The 21353-nt window shown below is 33.3% G+C and overlaps 1 protein-coding gene across 1 annotated transcript; it reads left to right on the forward strand.

The window, feature by feature from the left end:
• The first annotated feature begins 697 nt into the window (after positions 1-697).
• Positions 698-21167, forward strand: LOC114325770 (glutaredoxin 3). Its single transcript, XM_028273901.2, has 3 exons — positions 698-858; positions 916-1335; positions 20873-21167. The coding sequence occupies exons 1-3, from the start codon at positions 812-814 to the stop codon at positions 21051-21053; spliced, it is 648 nt and encodes a 215-aa protein (XP_028129702.1). The 5' UTR covers positions 698-811; the 3' UTR covers positions 21054-21167.
• The last annotated feature ends 186 nt before the right edge of the window (positions 21168-21353 follow it).

Here is a 21353-nt window from a genome sequence, read left to right on the forward strand (position 1 = left end):
TGGGGTACCAAGGGGTGGTAGGCATGGGTGAGTAGAAAAATGTAAGGGGTTTTTTTGCCGCTCGTGATCGAGGTAGTGCACCAAAATTTGGGAATATGTAGATCATGACATTACTAAGTAAAATCTCCAGGGGCGGAACGCTGCGTGGGAGACAAATGTTGTGCTGCGTCACAAAAAAAATAATATAAACTGAAACTTTGATCCCTTAAAACTACCCTGATCCCCAACTCTGATTTCCGCCCCTAGAGATTTTGCTTAGTTACGTCATAATCTACTTACTCCCAAATGTTGGTTCACTATCTTCATCACGAACGTCACAAAAAATCCCTTATAATTTTTTATATTCAACCCTGCCCCCACCCCTTTGTCGGCCACGCAGCGTTCCGCCCCTGGAGATTTTACTTAGTTACATCATGACCTACTTTATTCCCAAATTTTGGTCCACTGTCTCGATCATGAGCGTCACAAAAAAAATAATAAAAACCGCGACTTTTACCCCTTATAACTACCCTCGTCCCCCACTCTGGTTTCCGGCCGTTGGGGAAAGCCATGTACACACCTAATTCAACATATCCCCGTATAATTTTTCCATATTACTTATCAAGCACAAATTCCGCTTCTATCTCTCCCACAGCTAAATAAAAAAAAATAAGTTTTAATGGTAGATGCGTGGCTGTATAACTTCTTAATCATTCGAAAATAGATAGAAGAGAAGAAGAGATCAACTGTCACTTTTTTAGAGTGTAATAATCTAACCTTAGTTTTTAAATTGCTGGAAATATAATAAAACTATAAAACATCAGAAATTAGAATGGTATCAGAATTGAAAACACAGAAGGCATTCGATGACGCCGTAAAGTAAGTTTTAAGTATTTATTTTCAATAATAACAGACAATAATTTTCCTTTCTTCCAGAGGGTCTAATCTATCCGTGGTACATTTTCAAGCCGAATGGGCAGAACAGTGTGCTCAAGTAAACGAATTACTGGAAGCTTTGTCTTCTCAACAAGCCAATTCAAATATTAAGTTCTATTCTTGCCCCGCAGAAGAGCTTTCAGAAGTTTCTGTCAAGTATAATATAGAAGCTGTACCAACAGTCATCCTATTTCAGTCTGGTAAGAATGTGGAAGTTATAAATGGGGCTGATACTTTAAAAATAGCAGAGGCAGTTAAGAAACATAGTAGCGGTTCGGGTGATAGTAAAAGTGAGCCATTGGAAGAAAGATTAAAAGCACTGATTAATAAATCCAAAGTTATGTTATTTATGAAAGGAAATAGAGATGTACCAAGATGTGGATTCAGTAGGAAGATTATAGATATTTTGAACAGTGTTAAGTAAGTATTTATTTCAACAGTACATCCACTTATTAGAACTAAACAAATTATAATGAAATCACGGAATTAGAAATCATTAAGAAGTGACAAATATATACAGTCTATTGTCTATTCCATAATTAGATTTGGTATGAAAGTATCAATTTAAATTATCCCATGTGCTATTGTACAATAGTGAATTCTCCCAATTTAGAAAATTCAGTTGTAAGTGATGAAATTGAATTGAGAACTGAATCTAAAGAAACATGTTGTTTCTTTTCACTTATTTTATATATAGTGATAAGCGAGCTAATAACGCAAAAGATGGAAAACATACTACATTGCTAAACAAAAAGATAAAAAACTAGTGGAGGTGCAAATTATTGTTATAAACATTACATTGCATAATTTCTCACCTTTAGACATCTGTGACAGGAGTATTTTATAAAATTCTATTGTCACAGTGACCAGGGCCGGATTAACACTTTTGCCGCCCATGGGCCAGAGGTCTGCCTGCCGCCCTAGCGGGGGTGCAACACCGGGGGGGGGGTCCGGGGCCCCCCCCCGAAAAAAATTGAAATTTAGAGGCAAAATAACGCATTTTGGGACATTTTCCAGCGCTCAACTGTCTCTTGATATTGTAATGGTTTTAGTACCTCTCATGATGAAAACAAGAAACTATGTCCTAAAATTGCGTTTTATTAATTAAAATAAACTATTTGACAAAACTCCGTTAATTACGAAACCATTTTCTACAACCGTGATATTCCATTACTTAAGATTACAATAATAGTAAATAAAATCGTTGTTGATATTATTTTGTGAAACATCATGCAGCTCGTAATTCCCAAACTCAACAATTCTTTTATAGTTTTATGACTATTTTGGCTGAGAATGATTGATTTGGAGTGAAGTGAAAATTCGGCTTCGTTACTCGGCGACGGCTCACCTGTGAATGTGCCCGCAGGCTTTGAGCCATAATCGGTCATTGCTGTCGATTTATGGGCAAAAACAGGACAGTTAGGAAGGGGCTAAAATTAGTAAAAGGTGTACAGAGTAAGACTGCAAAATAAATGATAATTTCTGTATTGAATATAGGATAATAACAAATATATACAACATCGAAATATAACTGTTCAGAGCATACAAATCACATATCCAAACAAATAACTTACTCACTAAATTAGCTTTGTTAAAGTAAATATAACTTAAAACTTCTTCTTTCTTGCACGTGCATTGGAAAAATCATCAACAACTGCACTGAAATCGAGTTTTGTTGTCAGTTCATGTTCTATGGCTAAAACAGCCAGGCTGACGAGTCGTTCTTGAGTCACTGTTGAACGCAGATAGTTTTTTACTCTTTTCAAGGTCGAAAACGATCTCTCAGCAGAACAGTTTGTAGCAGGAGTTGTCAAAAACATTTTCAAACCAATAGCCACGTTGGGAAACAAGTCCTGTAGATTTTTTTCTATCAAAAATCTGTACAAGTTTGATAGTGAAAAGTCTTTTTCGGCTTCTTTGTAGTTTCCTCGGATCAGAAGTCCTTTCAGATGGATGCACTCGCATATAAACTCTGACTCTTCAATGTCTTCAATATAGATTTTCTGCAAAGACGTCGCGTTAGCAGTAATTTCTTCGGTAGTTAGAGTCTTTAATTTTGTTAGAAATGAAAACTTTGCAACGAAGTCTGTGTACACAGAGATCCTTTTGTCTAACTGAAACTGAAGTGTTTCCACGATGATGTCATAACTTTGTTGAAGACAATTTCCCCTAATGTCATCATCCTCATCATAAGTTCTTTCTTCATCTTCTTCTGAAGATTCATCAAAGAACCTCTTTCTTTTCGCCTTTCTTTTTGGGCGATCAAAATCTTGCTGCACCTGCGGCTGCGTCTCTTGTGGAAGTTCTGGCTCATCGTTCTGTCTCATTTCACCTTGCGCAATTTGCAGTTTTTTTTCGCCCTCTTTCTTATAGTGGGTAAACATGTCTTTCATGTTCATCACATACTCTGTGAGTGAGTTGTACAGGATTACAACGCTGTCCACGGTCATATTTTCAGCCTGGATCTTTTCACTGACTGAATTAAATTTTTGAAGTACATCTCCCCAAAGGGCTGCCATGAAACATGTTTCTAGAGACATTAGTTTTCGCAACAACCCTTTGGCTTTGGATTGTGTCTGTTTGTTTTCATGATTGCTTGAAGTCATGTCTATCAGCGTCTTGACCATGGGTTTGTAGTCTTTATTAAGGCTTTTGCAAGCTTCTTCCCTTGCAGACCATCTTGTAACACTGAGAGACTTCAACGACGTGTTCTTGTCCTTTCCTGTGGCCGTGAAATTTGACAGAAGAAGATTCCACCTGTGCGTAGAAGACGAGAAAAAATTGTACAATCCTTGCAAGAGATCAAAGAAATGTTTTGCAAGAGAACAGCATTCTGCTGCGCTTGATCCCACTAAATTTAGTGAATGCGCTGAACAAGGCACATAAAATATCAAGGGATTCTTTTCTTTAAGTCTTGCCTGCAACCCCGAGTACATTCCTGACATATTTGACGCGTTGTCATAGGACTGTCCCCTACAGTTTTGTATGTCCAATCCTTTCGACTGTAGGAAAGAAAGCACTGAGTTCACTAGTTCTTCACCTGTATGACCTTGATTTTTCATAAATTCAACAAAATGTTCTTCAGGGATTCCCAATTCATTCACATACCTTAATATGAAAGACAATTGATCAATGTGTGTTACATCAGGGGTGGAATCTACTATTATAGAATAGTACTTGCTTTTCTTAGCATCATTCAAAATTGTATCAATAACGGTTTTTGCCATTATTTCGATGAGTTCTTCACAAATGGTTGATGATAGGTATGACTGTTTGCCTTTACCCGCTTTCCCATATTTTTCAATGTGTGCTTTCAAAAATGGATCAAATTCGGCAATCAGCTCCAAGCACATCATATAGTTGCCATTTGAAAAAGAACCAAATTTTTCGTCAGTCCCCCTAAAGGCAAGACCACGCGAGGCAAGTTTTTTTATTACGGCCACCACTCTCTGGAGAACTGCCTTCCAATACCTTATTTCTTCTTCCACTTGGTTTTGTAGAAGCTTATCGATCCTCCCGGCTGCTTCTGCTCTTTGTTTGTATACTATTACACTATTGTAGTGAACGTGCGAGTTTTCATGCTCTTTTATTCTCGCTGATGCATGTTTCCAATCACTGAACCCATTTTCAGTAAACTGAGTAGAGGTCGAACTAAACAATTTGCATGGACCACAGAACAAAGAGCCTAAACTTGGTGAGTAAATCAAGAAATCTCTATTTACAATTTCGCCATTTGCAAGTTTTCTGTCGAATAGCCATTTAGCCAACACTCTTTTCCTGTCTGGATATTGCCTTTCAGATTTTTTAAAATCGCAATCTTTATTTTGATTCCATCCATTTTTAACAAAATATTCCCGCGTCTCTTCATTCACTATCCATAAAGCAGGATCATAATTTGGTTTCAAATGGACAGAAGAGTCAGGTTCAGAGACTGTTAATTGATCTTCAATCTCGTCAACAACAAAAGTTAATTCGGATATAGCTGGTTTGATCTTGTCAGTATCAACACATGACGAAGCTGAAGGTGCTGATGCTGAAGGGGTTGAGGGTGAAGCTGAAGGGGTTGATGCTGAAGCTGAAGGGGTTGATGTTGAAACCGGAGGGGCTGATGCTGAAGCTAAAGGGGTTGATGTTGAAGCTGAAGGGGCTGATGCTGAAGCTGGAGGGGTTGATGTTAAAGCTGAAGGCACTGATGCTGAAGCTGTTGAAGCTGAAGGCGTTAATATGGAACATACTTCTAGTTCTACTTCACAAAATTCTTTGACACTTTCTAAAAGCACTGGTTCTGGTGGCACTGGTAGGTTACTTCTTGTAAAAAATGTATCAAGCTTCGCAGTTTTATTTACAACTTCTGTCAATTTTTTTTTCTTCTCTTCGGCTACTTTTTTGTATTGCCACCCACTGAGCCGTTTGCGTCCATCCATTGGTACAGCTGCTTGTTATAGCATCAATGACATCGGAAGTAAAGGTCTGACTGTAAAAAAAAGAATATCTGTATAATTCAAAACTGTAGTACGATACGACAGGAAAAATGAAGCGAAAAAATGAGGGAAGCGAATTTCCTTCCATTACTTATTCAACTCATTGTGAAACCTATACGTATGGCAACATGCCGAATTACATTTTTCCTTATAGAGAACGGAATTAGCTAGAAAATCGAAATTTGCCTTAACATTTTCAGAAAAATATGCTCTACACGAATTTAAAACATAAAGAAGAATTTTTCCCATACGGGCCCCAAAAACCAAAATTTTGGGGTAAAACCCCCCCAAAAAGGGGGTAAATGTTATGGGATTCTTTTGGCTAAATAACTTAGCCGAGATATTGCAAAAAGGAAAGTGTGTGCGTGTGCCGAATTTGAAGAAAATCGGTCAAAAATTGCGACCGCTACAGCGCGGTCTATATTAACTTACATTACCATTACTATAAACAAATAAATATTTCTTACCTCACAAGTTACAATTTCAAAATGTTACTCCGCTCAAAACAAATTACAAAAACGTTAAACCTAAACAGTTAGACAGACTGCAGTACGTGGAGTTGAGACCAGACAACCGAATGACAATGGCGCGTGGCGGTGATGGAGTTGGTGGGGGGATAAAATAGTTTTTTAATATTTAATGCTCAGGTTCACTGGTCTTGATAATCGATAATAAAGCTTTATAATCAATCAAAAATAATTACACTTTTTTTTTCTCAAATCCGCCGCCCCAAAATTTTGCCGCCCTGGGCCGCGGCCCAGTTGGCCCGTGCCTTAATCCGGCCCTGACAGTGACAGTTGTCATACTCCTCTGATAAGTCTAAAGGTGGGAAACTATGTAATGTTAATGTTAATTTATATGTTTATAACGATAATTTCTGCCTCCACTAGTTTTTTTTTCTTTTCGTTTCGCAGTGTATTATGTTTTCCATCCTTTGCGCTATTTTGCCCAATTTTAATTAACATTACATGACATAATTTTCCACAATAATGAACTATTTTAAATGGGAAATAAGCCACAATTTTACAAAAAAATGAATTTATTAACGTTTCGATGCCCAAGTCGGGTGTCGTTGTCAAAATACTAAATAAACAAAAATGTTGTTGCTTAGTAAAAATTTCTTCTAATAATTTATTTAATCTGACTCATTTATATCGGCAATTCAGGCATGTATTATACATTTTAAAGTAGAAGACTTTAAAATGATATTGCCAATATTGATGAGTTGCGTTCCTGGGACGACTTTACTAAAAGATAGTTCATTCGATTACATGAAATCAACCCCAACTCAAGAATATCCGCCACAAAAAATCATAGCATGTGATCGTCTTTAAAAAGACAACAAATGCAACGATGGCAGTAAAATTCTCGCGCTAGAGATTCCATAGTAAATCACGAGGGAAAACCAGGAAAAAACGTTGTGATACTATCCCGATCGTAAGTATTTGGGCTTACATTTAGTTTACTCTCAAAACTAATACCAAATTCTGACTATAATGTTTGTATGCTATTTTAAATTATAAATAATATTAATAATACTTAGATATTATATAAATAAAACTAAAATATAAAATATGTACTAACTCGATATGTTAATGACTTACTAATCGTGGTATTTTCTTTCTATTGACTTCCTCTTTTAGTATGGGTAACCACATCCTACTGCATTCTACCGAGGAATTTGCGACACAATTGTTTTCATTTAGCATAATTAGAGCCGCTTCTTTGATTTTTCTCTTTTTACTATCTGTTTCTTTCAGGACTATACTTGAATCTCTCCACTGAACTCTATGTTCATTATCCCATGCGTGTTGACATATTTGAGATCTATCAAATTCTCTATTTTTAATATAAGACTGATGTTCACTTATTCCAACGTCTAATGGTCTTGATGTTTCACCTAAATAAAATTGTTCGCATTCACAAGGTATTTTATAAACACAATTCTTTCTTCTTTCTTGTTCATTGTTAGGTTTAGTTTTAGATAGAATAGATCTCAATGTGTTTGTTGTTTTGAATGTTGTTGAAATGTTGAATTTATTTCCTATTGTTTTAAGTTTCTCAGATAGTCCTTTTAGATATGGTATTGATATTTTCCTTGTATTATTTCTTGTGGATGTTACAGGATCCCGTTCTACGTTGTTCTGTTCCATTCGATCCAATCTTGACAATCCCTTATTTTTAAACGATAAAGGATAATCATTTTTTAATAAAACAGATGTTAACAAATGTTTTTCTTCTAAAAATGAATTTTCGTTAGAACAAGTAATTTTGGCTCTATCATATAAGGATTTAATGATTCCCTTTTTAACGTTGATACTGTGATTTGATTTGTAATTGAGATATCTGTTAGTATGTGTGGGTTTCCTATACACTTGTCTCATTTCCAGTATCGTTTTTTGAGACTAAAACATCGAGGAAAGGTGGAGTGTTATTACATTCCTTTTCCATTGTAAATTTTATTGTCTCTTCTTGATCGTTTATAATATTTAGGAATGTATCCAACAATTCTGATCTATGAGGCCATATTGAAAACATATCATCTACATATCTCCACCATACTGTGGGTTTTAAATTTTGTTTAGAAATGATATTAGTTTCGAAATCCTCCATAAATATATTAGCCAATAATGGAGATAAAGAAGAGCCCATTGCTAGACCAAAATTTTGTTTATACAATTCATTATTTAGTTGAAAATAGGTATTATTAGTACATAATGTCAATAACTCCATTATAGCTGATACATTTAGTCTTGTCCTAGTTATCAACGTATTATCATTCTCTAATTTCGTTTTGATTATGTTTAAAGTTTTATCTAATGGCACATTTTTGTAAATAAACTGTTTATGTCAAAACTTACTAAAACATTATTTGGATTAAATTCAATATTTGATTTGTTTAAAAAATGTGTATTTTTTATAAATGTGTCATTATTATTTGCAAATGGTTTTATAATATTTAATAAAAATTTTGAAAGTTCACTACAAGGAGAATTGATGGTACTACAAATGGATCTAAGTGGAATATTCGCTTTATGAATTTTCGGTACTCCATAAAAATGTGGTGTCTTACTGTAATGAGGTGTCATTAATTTTCTTGGATAGTATGTTAGATCATTTTTAAATTTGAAAAGAGTTCTATAGATTTTGTTGTCCAGTGTTTTCGTTTTATCCTTCGTTAATTTGGTATAAGGTCCATTTGTAATTAGATCTGTAATTTTGTCCTCATATTGTATTTTGTCCATTATTACAGTTGCATTTCCTTTATCCGCTGGTAGGTGTGTTAGAGTCATCATTTTTTAAAGTTTTTAAAGCTTTCATTTCCTCTCTGCTGATGTTCTGTTCAATTTTACTAGACTTTTCTAATTCAAGTTTACATAGCACCCTATATTGTTCTTTTTCATGAGCTGGTAAACACTGGGATATTTTTTCCACTGAACTAATTATGTCTAATTTTGGAATAGATGGATGAGTAACAGCATAGTTTAAACCTTTTGACAATATGTACTAAATTTTCCGTTGCATTTAAATGTCTATTTGATATATTGTATGTATACTATTTTGTTCTAAAAGAATATTAAATTTATTTAACCCTGCTGTCCTGTTCGGGTCTATTTGACCCAAAAAATAATTCATTTCTTATTTTACAAATTATTACGCACAGTAACGATTTGGTGTTTCGTGACTTTATTCACTAATATGAGGTCTTTCTATTGCATATGAGATAAACAATCAACTTCCTGATTTTTTTGATAAAAATGAAATTGTTACCTAGGGTACGTTCGGGTCAATATGACCCGCATATTTAAACCGTTAAAAATTACCTGTGTATGTGTGTTTAGTTGGAAGTATTCTATATTGGCAGTACCTGTGTGTCTGTCAGCCGGATATGTCTCTAAATAAAAACAGGTTTCTGCAAGCTAGAACTTGTAAAATAAACTGTAGTATAGCTGGACGATGTTGCAAACCAAATTATAAATATGACCAATATGGACGGACAGCAAGTCTTTGGAACCAACTGGAAAGACATGAATAAAGTTGGTTTCCAAGAATACCTTGGTCGTTTAGTTTTAGCTCGAGTTTATAAGGCCCATGGCGAATACACTAAAAGTTTGTAGAATGAAGAAACCGGTCGTAATATATTTCAATCAAAAATGTCGCTTGATATATTTACAAAAAGTTTGCAAGTAATACGTTTTGATAACAAAACTACTAGAAAGGATATGAGACGTTTTGGTAAACTTGCTGCAATATGTGAAATTTAGGAAACATAGGTTGAAAATGTACCAAAATTTTTTAACCCTGATGAAAATGTTACAGTCGATAAGCAACTAGTTGCCTTTAGAGGCCGCTCTCCCTTCAAATGGTACACTTCAAGCAAACCAGCGAAATATGGCACACAAGTTTGATTTTTATGTAATTATGAACAGCAAAACTTCTTATGCTCTAAAATTGCAGATCTATACAGTAATGCGTGTGATGTGTGACTTGAGTAGTGACTTGGAAGGCCACAATATTACGTGTAATAACTTTTTTACATCGTAAAATTAAGGACAATTCATTCTAAAACACAGTAGATACAATTCCGGGGACTATCAGTAAAATAAACCGGAGCTTTCAGCAAAAATCGCGAATAAATAAGTTCATAGCTCGTCTTTTTTGTTTCACGCAAGATACCACTGTTGTTGACAATATTCCTAAAAATAATAAAAATGTTGTTCTTATGAGTACTTTGCATCATAAATCGATGCATCATGCATCACTTTCATCAAATGAAAAAGCCCCAAATTATTTTAGATTACAATTCCAATAAGGGAGCAGTTGATATTCTAGATTAGCTTGTTGGCACGTATACGTGTGAGAAGAGGTAAATCACTGGCCAATGATTGTTTTTTTATAATCTGCTGTACATTTCTGCCTACAACGCGTTCGTGTTATGGGCATCAATAAATATCCAATGGAATACCAATAAACTGACAAAACGGCGAATTTTTCTTGAGGAATTGGGGAAAAAACTAATTAAACCAGTCATCATTTCCCGAAAAAATATACCAATAACTAAATGGTTTCACGAACTGGTAAAAAGGACACGAACAGAAACAAGTAGACAAGATGGAAATGCTAGTGAACCGTCTATGGACAATCAAACTCCGCCTGCTAAACGAGCACGCTGTAAACTTGCCCTAAAAACGATAACAAGACTAACTATTATGTTGTATATATCATAAACATATTTGTAAAATCCATTCTTTTTATTACTGTCCCAGTCGTAAACTGAATTCAATTTTTGTAGATATTTGTTACTAGGTTTTTTGGAAGAAAAAGATACCTTTGTTTTTTGTTAATAAGGTTTAAATTATATTAACAACATAATTTTTGTTTAACTAACCATAATTTCTTGTTAATAAAGTTTTGTTTATCAACATTAGCTTATTTTATTTCGATTAAGGAGCGTAAAGCATAGTTGGGTCATATTGACCCGAACAGTACATTTGTGTAGTTGACTCGAACGGGACAGCAGGGTTAAATGAATATTTCTTTGTTTTTGATATGAATTTTGATAAATTATGTGTAAACTAAAAATAATTCGATAAAAATCAGAATCCGATATCATTCCGAAAAGCAAATCTTCAATACTTACAATGTCTTGTTCAATAAAAAATAAATTTGACCTATGAAATTGTAACCTTTCCCGGATCATTGATTTTTTTTTAATCATTTTTCCCTCGTGATTTACTATGAAAGATTCAAAAGATTCAAAAATTTATTGAAAGTCAATTTGATATATATAAAATACATGAGATAATGTGTACATATATACAATATAACATATAGAAATATAAATACATTCACGCACATTTACAAAATATGACATCGGAAAACATAGTGAGTAATATTCATGTCCATGATACTGCTTTAAAATGATCGAAATATTCACTAACAGAGTAAAAAGCAAATCTCAGTAGATATTTTCTCAGAATGACTTTAAATTTATTGATTGTAAGGTTTTTAAAATCTATAGGTAGGACATTATATATGTTAAAATCAATTGAGTTTTTTTGTGATTTACTCAAACGATATTTGACTGTTCTGATATTATTTGCACCTCTTGTGCTGTAATTATGCAAGTCAGACTGTTTAACTAAAGTATCTGCAGTTTTGTGTGTTTCCACGAGAACATTGTATAGTCATAGTGTTGGCAAGGGCATTATTTTATATTTAATAAATAATGGTTTGCAAGATTCCAAGTAACCAACTTTTGCAATTATTCTAATTGCTTTTTTTTGCAATTTAAATATTGTTAGTGCATTGCAAGAGTTTCCCCACAAAATAACGCCATAAAAAACGAATGGGAGAGAGAAAAATAAATTGTTCTTAAGGTATCAACACTTGTAACAAGTTTTAGTTGTCTAAGTAAAAATAAAGTACTGGAAAGTTTGCCTTTGAGATGGTTAGTATGGTTATACCAAGTCAGTGTGTTGTCAATTGTCATGCCCAGCAATTTTACAGTATTTTTTCCCACATGAGCATCGAATGGATTAGTTGAAATTGAGCATCGAATGGATTAGTTGAAATGAATAAATTTTGAGTTTTGGTGTCATTTAGTCTAAGTTTATTTGCTGCGAACCATGATTGAGCATTTGAATTCAATCAGAAAAATCAGAAGAATCAGAAAAAATAAAAGTAATGTCATCTGCAAATAGTACTGTTTTACATGGGGCCATAAAATTGGGCAAGTCATTAACATATATAATAAATAATAGAGGGCCCAAAACAGAACCTTGTGGAACTCCATGCTTAGCATGCTTAAATTCAGAGAGACAATTTCCGTATCTGACTGCTTGGTATCTATCACTTAGATACGATTTAATTAGTTCTAGAGGAGTACCTCTGATACCATAAAAGTGCAGTTTTTTAGTAAGATTTCATGAGAAACACAGTCGAAGGCCTTTGAAAGATCACACAACGTTACAGCAGTTTGGTTATGCTTCTCCAGGCCATCCACTATGCCACTATCACATCTAAGAGTGCATGAGTTGTGGAACGATCCTTTCTAAACCCATATTGTGAACTGGTAAGAAAGTTATTGGTTTCAAAGTACGATATTATGCGTTGCTAGAGAATTTTTTCTATCATTTTACTGAATATGGAAACGATAGAAATTGGTCTATAATTATCTACAAGATCACGATCGCCCTTCTTAAATACAGGAACAATTTTGGAGTATTTAAATCCAGTTGGAAATATCCCGATTGAAAAAATGTTATTAATGAGATGTGTTAAAGGATCAGTAATTATTTCATAAGTATTATTTATAAAAGAAGCGTTTAGCTCATTTGTATCCAAACAATTTGAATTTTTTAGTGAATTTATAACCTCCGATACTTCTTGTTGAGTAGTTGGAGATAGAAAGCATGAACTCGATGGAGCTGGGAAGTTTTGATAGTTCAAGATTATGTCGTCTGATGTATTAGGAAGGGTTTTTATAATGTTCTCAGCAATTTCAACAAAAAAGTTATTGAAAGTGTCACAAGATAAATTGGTTGTTATATTATGTGAACTATTTGTTTTGTTACGCTCATAGTTAATTATCTTCCAACACGTCTTGGATCTATTCTTTGATGTTAATATTAATTTCTCATAAGCCATCTTTTTCGCGTTTTTCAACTCGGAATTATAATGATTTTTGTATTTTTTATATTCGTTGTAATGTATTGGATTTTTACTAGAATCAGCACGTATTTTATAAGAGTGCAGATAATTGCTCATATTTTTTAAGTTGTCATTAAACCAATTTACAGGACTTTTTTATTTTTAATAAACAATGTTTTTAGTGGAAAATCGTTGCATTTGTTGTCTTTTTAAAGACAGATCACATGCTATGATTTTTTGTGGTGAATATTCTTGAGTTGGGGTTGATTTCATGTAATCGAATGAACTATCTTTTAGTAAAGTCGTCCCAGGAACGCAACTCATCAATATTTGTAATGTTATAATGTAACACGTGGTAGGGTTCCTAGGTTAACTTTGGAGGATAGGTTATAATGAAACAACTTGTGTCTATCGTGTCTAGATTCAGCAGGGTTGTTAACAACGCAACTGAATATTTCCGTAGAGGGCGCTTCAAAAATCCGTAGAAATCCGTAGTGAAAAAATCCGACAGAAAATGACACTTGACACACCAAAAAAAGAAGAAGAATGACACTTGACAGACAAAAAAGAAGAAGAATGATACTTGACAGACAAAAAAAGAAGAATAATGACACTTGACAGACCAAAAAGAAGAAGAATGACACTTGATAGGCCAAATAAGAAGAAGAATGGCACTTGAAAGACCAAAAAAGAAGAAGAATGGTGCTTGATTGACCAAAAAAGAAGAAGAATGACACCTTAAGAGTAAAAAAAATCCTCATTTTAGCTTCTTGATGGCTGACGCTGAAAAATCCGTAGAAATGTGGTCGATATCTGAAAATCCGAAACAATTTCGAAAATCCGTAGATCTACGGAAAAATCCGTAGAGTTAACAACCCTGAGATTCAGAATGGTTTTATTTATGGAGACCTGTAAGAAGGAGTGGAAACGCAATGCATCGTTTGTGGGCTAACTTTTCAACCTCTAATTCAACTTTCAGCAATCGCCGCTAGAGGCGCAAGTGTTCGAATAGGTGCTACAAATACATTAGCTCTTATGGACTTATTTAATATTTAACTCATTTTATTTTTGTTTTTAGCGTAATTAGACATTAATTTATTGGTGGATTGTAGCTGAATATGTTTTATGCCAAAAATAAATTATTTTAACCTTATAACATATCGACGTGTGGTAAAAAGTGTATTCTTTATATACCATTGTAGATGGAGATGTGACATCAAATTTAAATTTGTCATTACTTTAATATGTAGGACAGCTTATTTTGAAGCGGAAATATTTTGTCACATTATCTAACTGCCACATTTATATACCAATGGTATTTCAACGGCAAATTAATTTTTTAATATCTTTGTAACTGATATTAAAAAGTTTGTTAGTTGAAAAAATTGACTTAACTGTACGTAATTGTTTTTAAAAAGTTTAAAAAGTTATTTAAATAATTTGAAGTTTATTGATCAATTTTTTTTAATTAGGTATTCTTTTTATCAAAATTTAAACTGCTTTTTTTTAATACTTCATTTATCTATATTCTGAAAGCTTACCTATCAGATGTTTAAATTTAGTTAATAAAAATATATGTCTATAAACTACGCAGACGATAGTCTGACTTTTATAAAATTAATGTTAATTTTTGTGAAATATTTTGTCTCAAAAAATGCATTGTTTCGACAGAAAAACTTTCAAGATCGTCCTACTATTATCACTATAATTTTCAGGTTAAAATAAAAACCAATAATAGGCACAAATTTTATTTACACCGAAGGAAATAACATACAAACGAATAGGTTTAATCCACGAACGTTATAAATAACATAAAGACAAATCTTTATAAAAAGTCTTTATTAACTTCGTTAAGTTCCCTTTTGAATTTTTTATCGGAACGATAACTCGATATAAATCCCGGTACGAAGCAAGTTCTTTTAGTGTAAGCTTTCTTGGCACTCATATTTAAATAATATTAACCACCAAAACCAATAATCTTATATTAACTACGAATAATTAATTATTTTCGAAATTTTCACATTCACTCCAATGCAAAAGTAGCATCTATTTCTACGCCACCGCCGCCCTAGCGAGAAACCAAGCAAACAGGCAAAATTGTGTACAAAAATTTCAAGGTCGTCCTATCTCGATTCCTCTCCTCTGTGTAGGTCTCCATAGTTTTATTTCCGCTTCACTGTCCTTGTCACTGTCACGTCACTCTTACAATATTACCAACTTGAGTGCGTTCCGAATACTACCTATTTGCATACATCACATCCCCCTCTTTTTATAATGACAAAATAAACATAACTTTCTTTAACAAATCTTTAAATAAACATTTATAAATTTCCACAATTGTTTCATTCACCCTTTACCCCCTTTTATTTTATAATAAAATTACTTATAAATCTAGTCTATCAGGTTTTTTAACAATTCGACCTGAAGAGGTTTGTGGAGGTAAGTTTATTGGAGAGTGATGATCAGAATGGTTATCAGAGACACTTTCAAAATTTTGTGACTCACTAGTTTCAGATTCGTTATCTGAATGTTCATCGTCAGAAGTTGCAGGAATGCGAACTAAAAATTGTCTATTTCTTGCAATTTCTGACCCAGAATCTCTTAATTTAATCGAGTAGGTTTTATCTCTTAATTTATGTGTGATAAGACCTTCTCTCAATTTGTTTTTATCTTTAATATAAACTTTTTCATTATTTTTAAGCGGTTTTAAATTTATTGTCCCTCTATCATAATAAGCTTTTTGACTGTTTTGTCTTTTCTGAAAATCGCTGATTACTATTTTAGCATTACATAATTTTGGTTTTAGAATTTTGTCAGTGGTGGGAATCTGAGTTCTAAGTACTCGTGACATTAAAAGTTGAGATGGTGATGGTAAATTTGAATCAATTGGTGTATTTCTAAGTTGTAGCAATGTTAAGTATGTATCTTTACCATCTCTAAGAGATTTTCTTAGCGCTTTTTTGTAGGTTTGAATATATCTTTCACTTAGACCATTAGATCTATGATTTTCTGGGCTTGACTTTATGCTTTTAAATTCCCATTCTTGACAAAATTTAACAAATTCATTGGCTGTGTATTGTGGTCCACCATCAGAGTAAAATATTTTTGGTATTCCATGACGAGCAAATATCGATTTTAAATGTGTAATTATAGTTGAACTGGTTGTATCGTTCAACAGACAAATTTCTGGATATTTACTGTAATAATCTACCACCATTAAATAACTTTTTTGACCTATGTAAAATATATCAGAGCCAACTTCCTCCCAGGGGAGTTCTGGGATATTGTGTGGAGTCAAAGGTTCTCTCTTTGCATTTTCAAATTGTGGGCAAATTGGACAACCTTTAACTTCATTCTCAATGTCAACTGTCATGGAAGGCCAATATAATGATTGTCTAGCTAACATTTTACATTTATTTATTCCTTGATGGCCATAGTGAATTCTTTTTAACATTTCTTTTCTCATTACATGAGGAATTATAATTTGACTATTCCTCATCAACAAACTATCAAAGAAGGTTATTTCATCTTTAATCTTAAAAAATGCTTTTAAATCTTTATGTACATTATTTAATTCTTTTGGCCAACCTTTTTTTATGAAAGTCTTTAGATCAATTAAAGTTTTGTCTTTGCTAGTCTCTTCTTTGATTTTTTGCAGTTGATTGTTTGAAACATTAATGTTTAATCTTACTAAACAAATTTGTGATTCTAGTTCAATATCTAAATCATTCTTTATTACAGGCAATTCCGAACAACATCTCGATAGCGTATCAGCTATATATAGTTCTTTACCTTTTTTATACATCAGATTATAGTCATACCTCTGCAATTTAAATAACATTCTTTGAAGTCGTGGTGGCGCATTCATTAAGGGTTTCTTTACTATGGATATCAATGGTTTGTTATCAGTTTCTATATCAAACTTGGAAGCATATATATAATTATGAAATTTCTCACATGCCACCAGAACTCCAAGAAGTTCTTTTTCAATTTGTGCATAATTTTGTTGTGTTAAAGTTAAAGCCTTTGATATGTAAGCTACTGGTTGACCTTTTTGTAAGAGTACAGCTCCTATTGAGTCTTTTGAACAGTCAACCGATATTAAACACTTTTCATTTATATCAAAATGTCTTAATACTGGGCTTTTTGAAATTATTTCCTTAATTTTACTAAAACATTCATCATGTTTATGTGACCAATGCCATTCTACATTTTCTTTAATTAATTCCCTAAGAGGTGCGGTTAAGTCTGACAAATTTTTTATGTGTTTAGACAAATACGTTATCATTCCTAATAATCTCTGTATGTCTTTTTTATTTTCTGGCCTTTTCATATCTTGAATGGCTTTAATTTTATCACTATCAACACTTTGACCATCTTTATTGTACTTAAATCCTAAAAATTTTACATTTTTTACACCAAAACTACATTTTTCATAATTAAATTTGACATTATTTATCCTAGCTCTTTCTAAAACTTGATATAAACATTTATCATGTTGTTGTTTTGATGAGCCATAAACAGTTAAATCATCAATATATGTTTCTACACCCTCCATATTAAATATTTTACTGAATCTTTTGTGAAACACCTCACTTGCTGAACTAATGCCATAAGGCAGTCTTAAAAATTTATATCTACCATAGCAAGTGTTAAAAGTACATAATTTACTACTTTCATCATCAAGCTTTATGCTCCAAAATGCTTTTGAGGCATCAAGCTTGCTGAAATAAACGTTACCTTTTAAATTTGCAGCTATTTCATCAATCGTAGGGAGTTGAAAGTGCTCTCTTTTGATAGCTTTATTCAAGTCTCTAGGATCTATACAAACTCTTATGGAATTACTTTTTGGTTTTCTTACCAAGACTATCGAGTTGACCCAATCTGTAGGTTCATCAACCTTCTCAATTATTCCATTTTTCTCCATTTCAGCTAATTCAAGTTTTAGTTTCTCCTTTAATTGTAGTGGAATCTTTCTTGGAGGATGTATAACTGGTTGTGCAGTTTCATTTAGCATGATTTTGTATGGCTCATCCAAGCAGCCTATACCTGAAAAAACTTCTTTAAATATTTTTTTCACATCAGAGTAAAATGTAACTTCTCTAGAATTCAAATTATTTTCAATTTTTTCTATAGTATTGATTCTTTTTAAAATATTTAAAGCTTTACATGTAGGAAGACCTAATACCGTTGGTGAATTAATTTCTACCACATAAAACATTATGTTGTACATGTCATCTTTATACTTGCATTCTAAACTACATTTTCCAATGACCCTAAGTGTTTCATCCGAAAATGCCGTTAACCTGCAGTTTGTTTTCTGTAGTTCAACATTAACTTCTAGAGAATTTAACTTATTTATTGATATTACGTTTGCCATTGCCCCTGTATCTAATCTACAGCTTAATTTACGCTTGTTAACTTCAAAATTTATCATGAAATCATCATCAAAACTGCTATTTTTAGTATTTACCAAGCCTATAAACAAATCATCTGATTCTGAATCATCTACATCTACATACTTAATTTGTTTTTGAAAACATTTTTTTGCATAATGCCCTATTTTATTACATAAATTACACTTAGCTTTATATGCTTTGCATGGTTGGCCTCTGTGCTCCATTCCGCACCTACTGCACCCTGAACTGCTTCCAGATTTACCATTGAACTGGCCGTCTTGGGACTTCGAATGAGTTGGATTCACTCTTCTGTCTTCCCACTGTTCTCTATTTTCATATTTCTTATTGAAGTTTCTTTTCTTTACGTAGTGCACCTCCTCTGACTTCATTTTTTCAGACTGGATTTTCGAACTTTCTATACTTTTACACAGATTGATTGCTTTTTCCAAGCTCATCTCATCTTCTTCTAATAGTCTCTGTCTCATCGTTTCATCTGCTACCCCACAAGTTATGCAAGTCTTAATCAGACTGTCCTCCAAATTCTCTAGCTCACAATTTTTTGCCTTGTTTATAATATCTGTTATAAATTTGTCTACTGACTCACCTTCTTCTTGTTTTCTGGTGAACAGGCAATACCTTGCATTTGACACGTTGCTTTTTGGCTTGAAATGTGCTTCAAATTTTTTTATTAACATTTCTAACTTGTCTTTTTCTTCTGTTGAGAACTTAAACGTGTTATATATTTTGAACCCTTCGTCCCCTATTAACTGTAATAGCTGTGCACACTGGGTTATTTCAGGTTTCTTTGTTAATTCTGTAGCTTGTAAGTAGTTTTTGAATCTTTGTATGAAGAATTTCCAATTTTCATACACGTTACCCGACATCTGCATGGAATTTATTGCTGCCTTGAATTCCATTATGCTTCTTATATACGTTTTTCTTCGGTTTCGGCACCATGTAATGTTATAATGTAACACGTGGTAGGGTTCCTAGGTTAACTTTGGAGGATAGGTTATAATGAAACAACTTGTATCTATCGTGTCTAGATTCAGAATGGTTTTATTTCCGCTTCACTGTCCTTGTCACTGTCACGTCACTCTTACAATATTACCAACTTGAGTGCGTTCCGAATACTACCTATTTGCATACATCACAATATTGGCAATATCATTTTAAAGTCTTCTACTTTAAAATGTATAATACATGCCTGAATTGCCGATATAAATGAGTCAGATTAAATAAATTATTAGAAGAATTTTTTACTAAGCAACAACATTTTTGTTTATTTAGTATTATTTTGTATTTTAACAACAACACCCGACTTGGGCGTCGAAACGTTAATAAATTCATTTTTTTTTGGTAAAATTGTGGCTTATTTCCCATTTAAAATAGTTCATTATAAAAATGCCACAAGGAAATAGCTTCAGAACAACAATAATTTCCCACCTTTAGACGTCTGTGACAGGAGTATTTTATAAAATTCTTTTGTCAGGAGTATGACAACTGTGACAGTTGTCATCCTCTGATAAGTTCAAAGGTGGGAAACTATGTAATGTTAATGTTAATTTATATGTTTATAATGATAATTTCCACCTCCACTAGTTTTACCTCTTTTTGTTTCGCATCCTTTTCGCATGTTTTCCATCCTTTGCGCTATTTTGCCGGTTATTAGCACACTCATCACTGTATAGTCTCACAGATTTCCAGTTGTAACTTTCGGGAAGATCTATAGTCTTTGGAGAAGATTTTGTTTCATTAATACAGAGTACATCACGCACGCTTATGAACAGATAAAACTTGTAGCAAAGAGCCTCTATTGGTTTTTTCAGCAGTAATAATAATAGTATCATATGGCATTTTTGCCGGGGAGATCCTTTCGGACAGTTCCGTCGCCATTTACATCTTTAACCCTGTTTTTAAGTAACTAGTGCCGATGTACACTAGCCAAGGGGGCCGACGGCTTTACGTGCTCCCCGAGGCACGGTGAGACGGCTAGTGTCATTATTGGAAATTAAAATGGTTTGTCTTTGGCAGGGTCGAACCCACGTGCACTGGCATATGAGGCCAGCGATTATGTCGTTACTCCATGGCCGCTCGCTTTTCAGCAGTAAGATAAGCATAAGAGTTTACATCTAAAACACATCTCAGCAGTTTTGGTGGTTTTGGCTTCAATACACTTGTTTAAATTAGAGCAATTTACTTTCGCATGTTGCACAGTAGAATATTTTCTGTCGTGATAATCGAAAATAGTTGTATATTCATGGAATAGACTGTAGTCTAACATGTTGCATTGTCTATTATAAATTATTTACAACAAAATACCTCCTCTATATTATTACTTGCACAATATACTTCAATTAAATATTGCATTCATCATCAAACTGATAAGTTTACTTTTACATGTGTATTTTTTTTATTTTATAGTGCTTCATATGAAACATTTGATATCCTCTCAGATGAAGAAGTACGTCAAGGACTAAAGACATATTCTGATTGGCCAACATACCCACAATTATATATCAGTGGTGAGCTTGTAGGTGGTTTGGACATTGTTAAAGAAATGCTAGAATCTGGTGATTTGGCAGAAGCCATTTCAAATGCATAAATTCCTTCACATATTAATGTATTTAGTTAATATGGCCCTTTTCCAGTTTTTAAACATGCGAGTAGATTATGTACAAAACAGCTGACATTCTTTCTAATAAATTATTTAACTATATATTTTTTGTATTTTTTTACTATTCTAAAACACCGCTAAAACAAACTGTGACGAATTTCTAACTGAGGCCGGTCCTGCCCCTAGCAGTCAACAAACAACAGCGACACGTCATCGACGAGTAATGTCTCCGCTAATCCAGAAGTTTCCCGATGATAGGCGGAGACCTTCCTCAGGCCTTCCAAATGT

The sequence above is a fragment of the Diabrotica virgifera genome, chromosome 1 (assembly GCF_917563875.1).
Source record: "Diabrotica virgifera virgifera chromosome 1, PGI_DIABVI_V3a".
In the NCBI taxonomy this organism is placed as follows: domain Eukaryota; kingdom Metazoa; phylum Arthropoda; class Insecta; order Coleoptera; family Chrysomelidae; genus Diabrotica; species Diabrotica virgifera.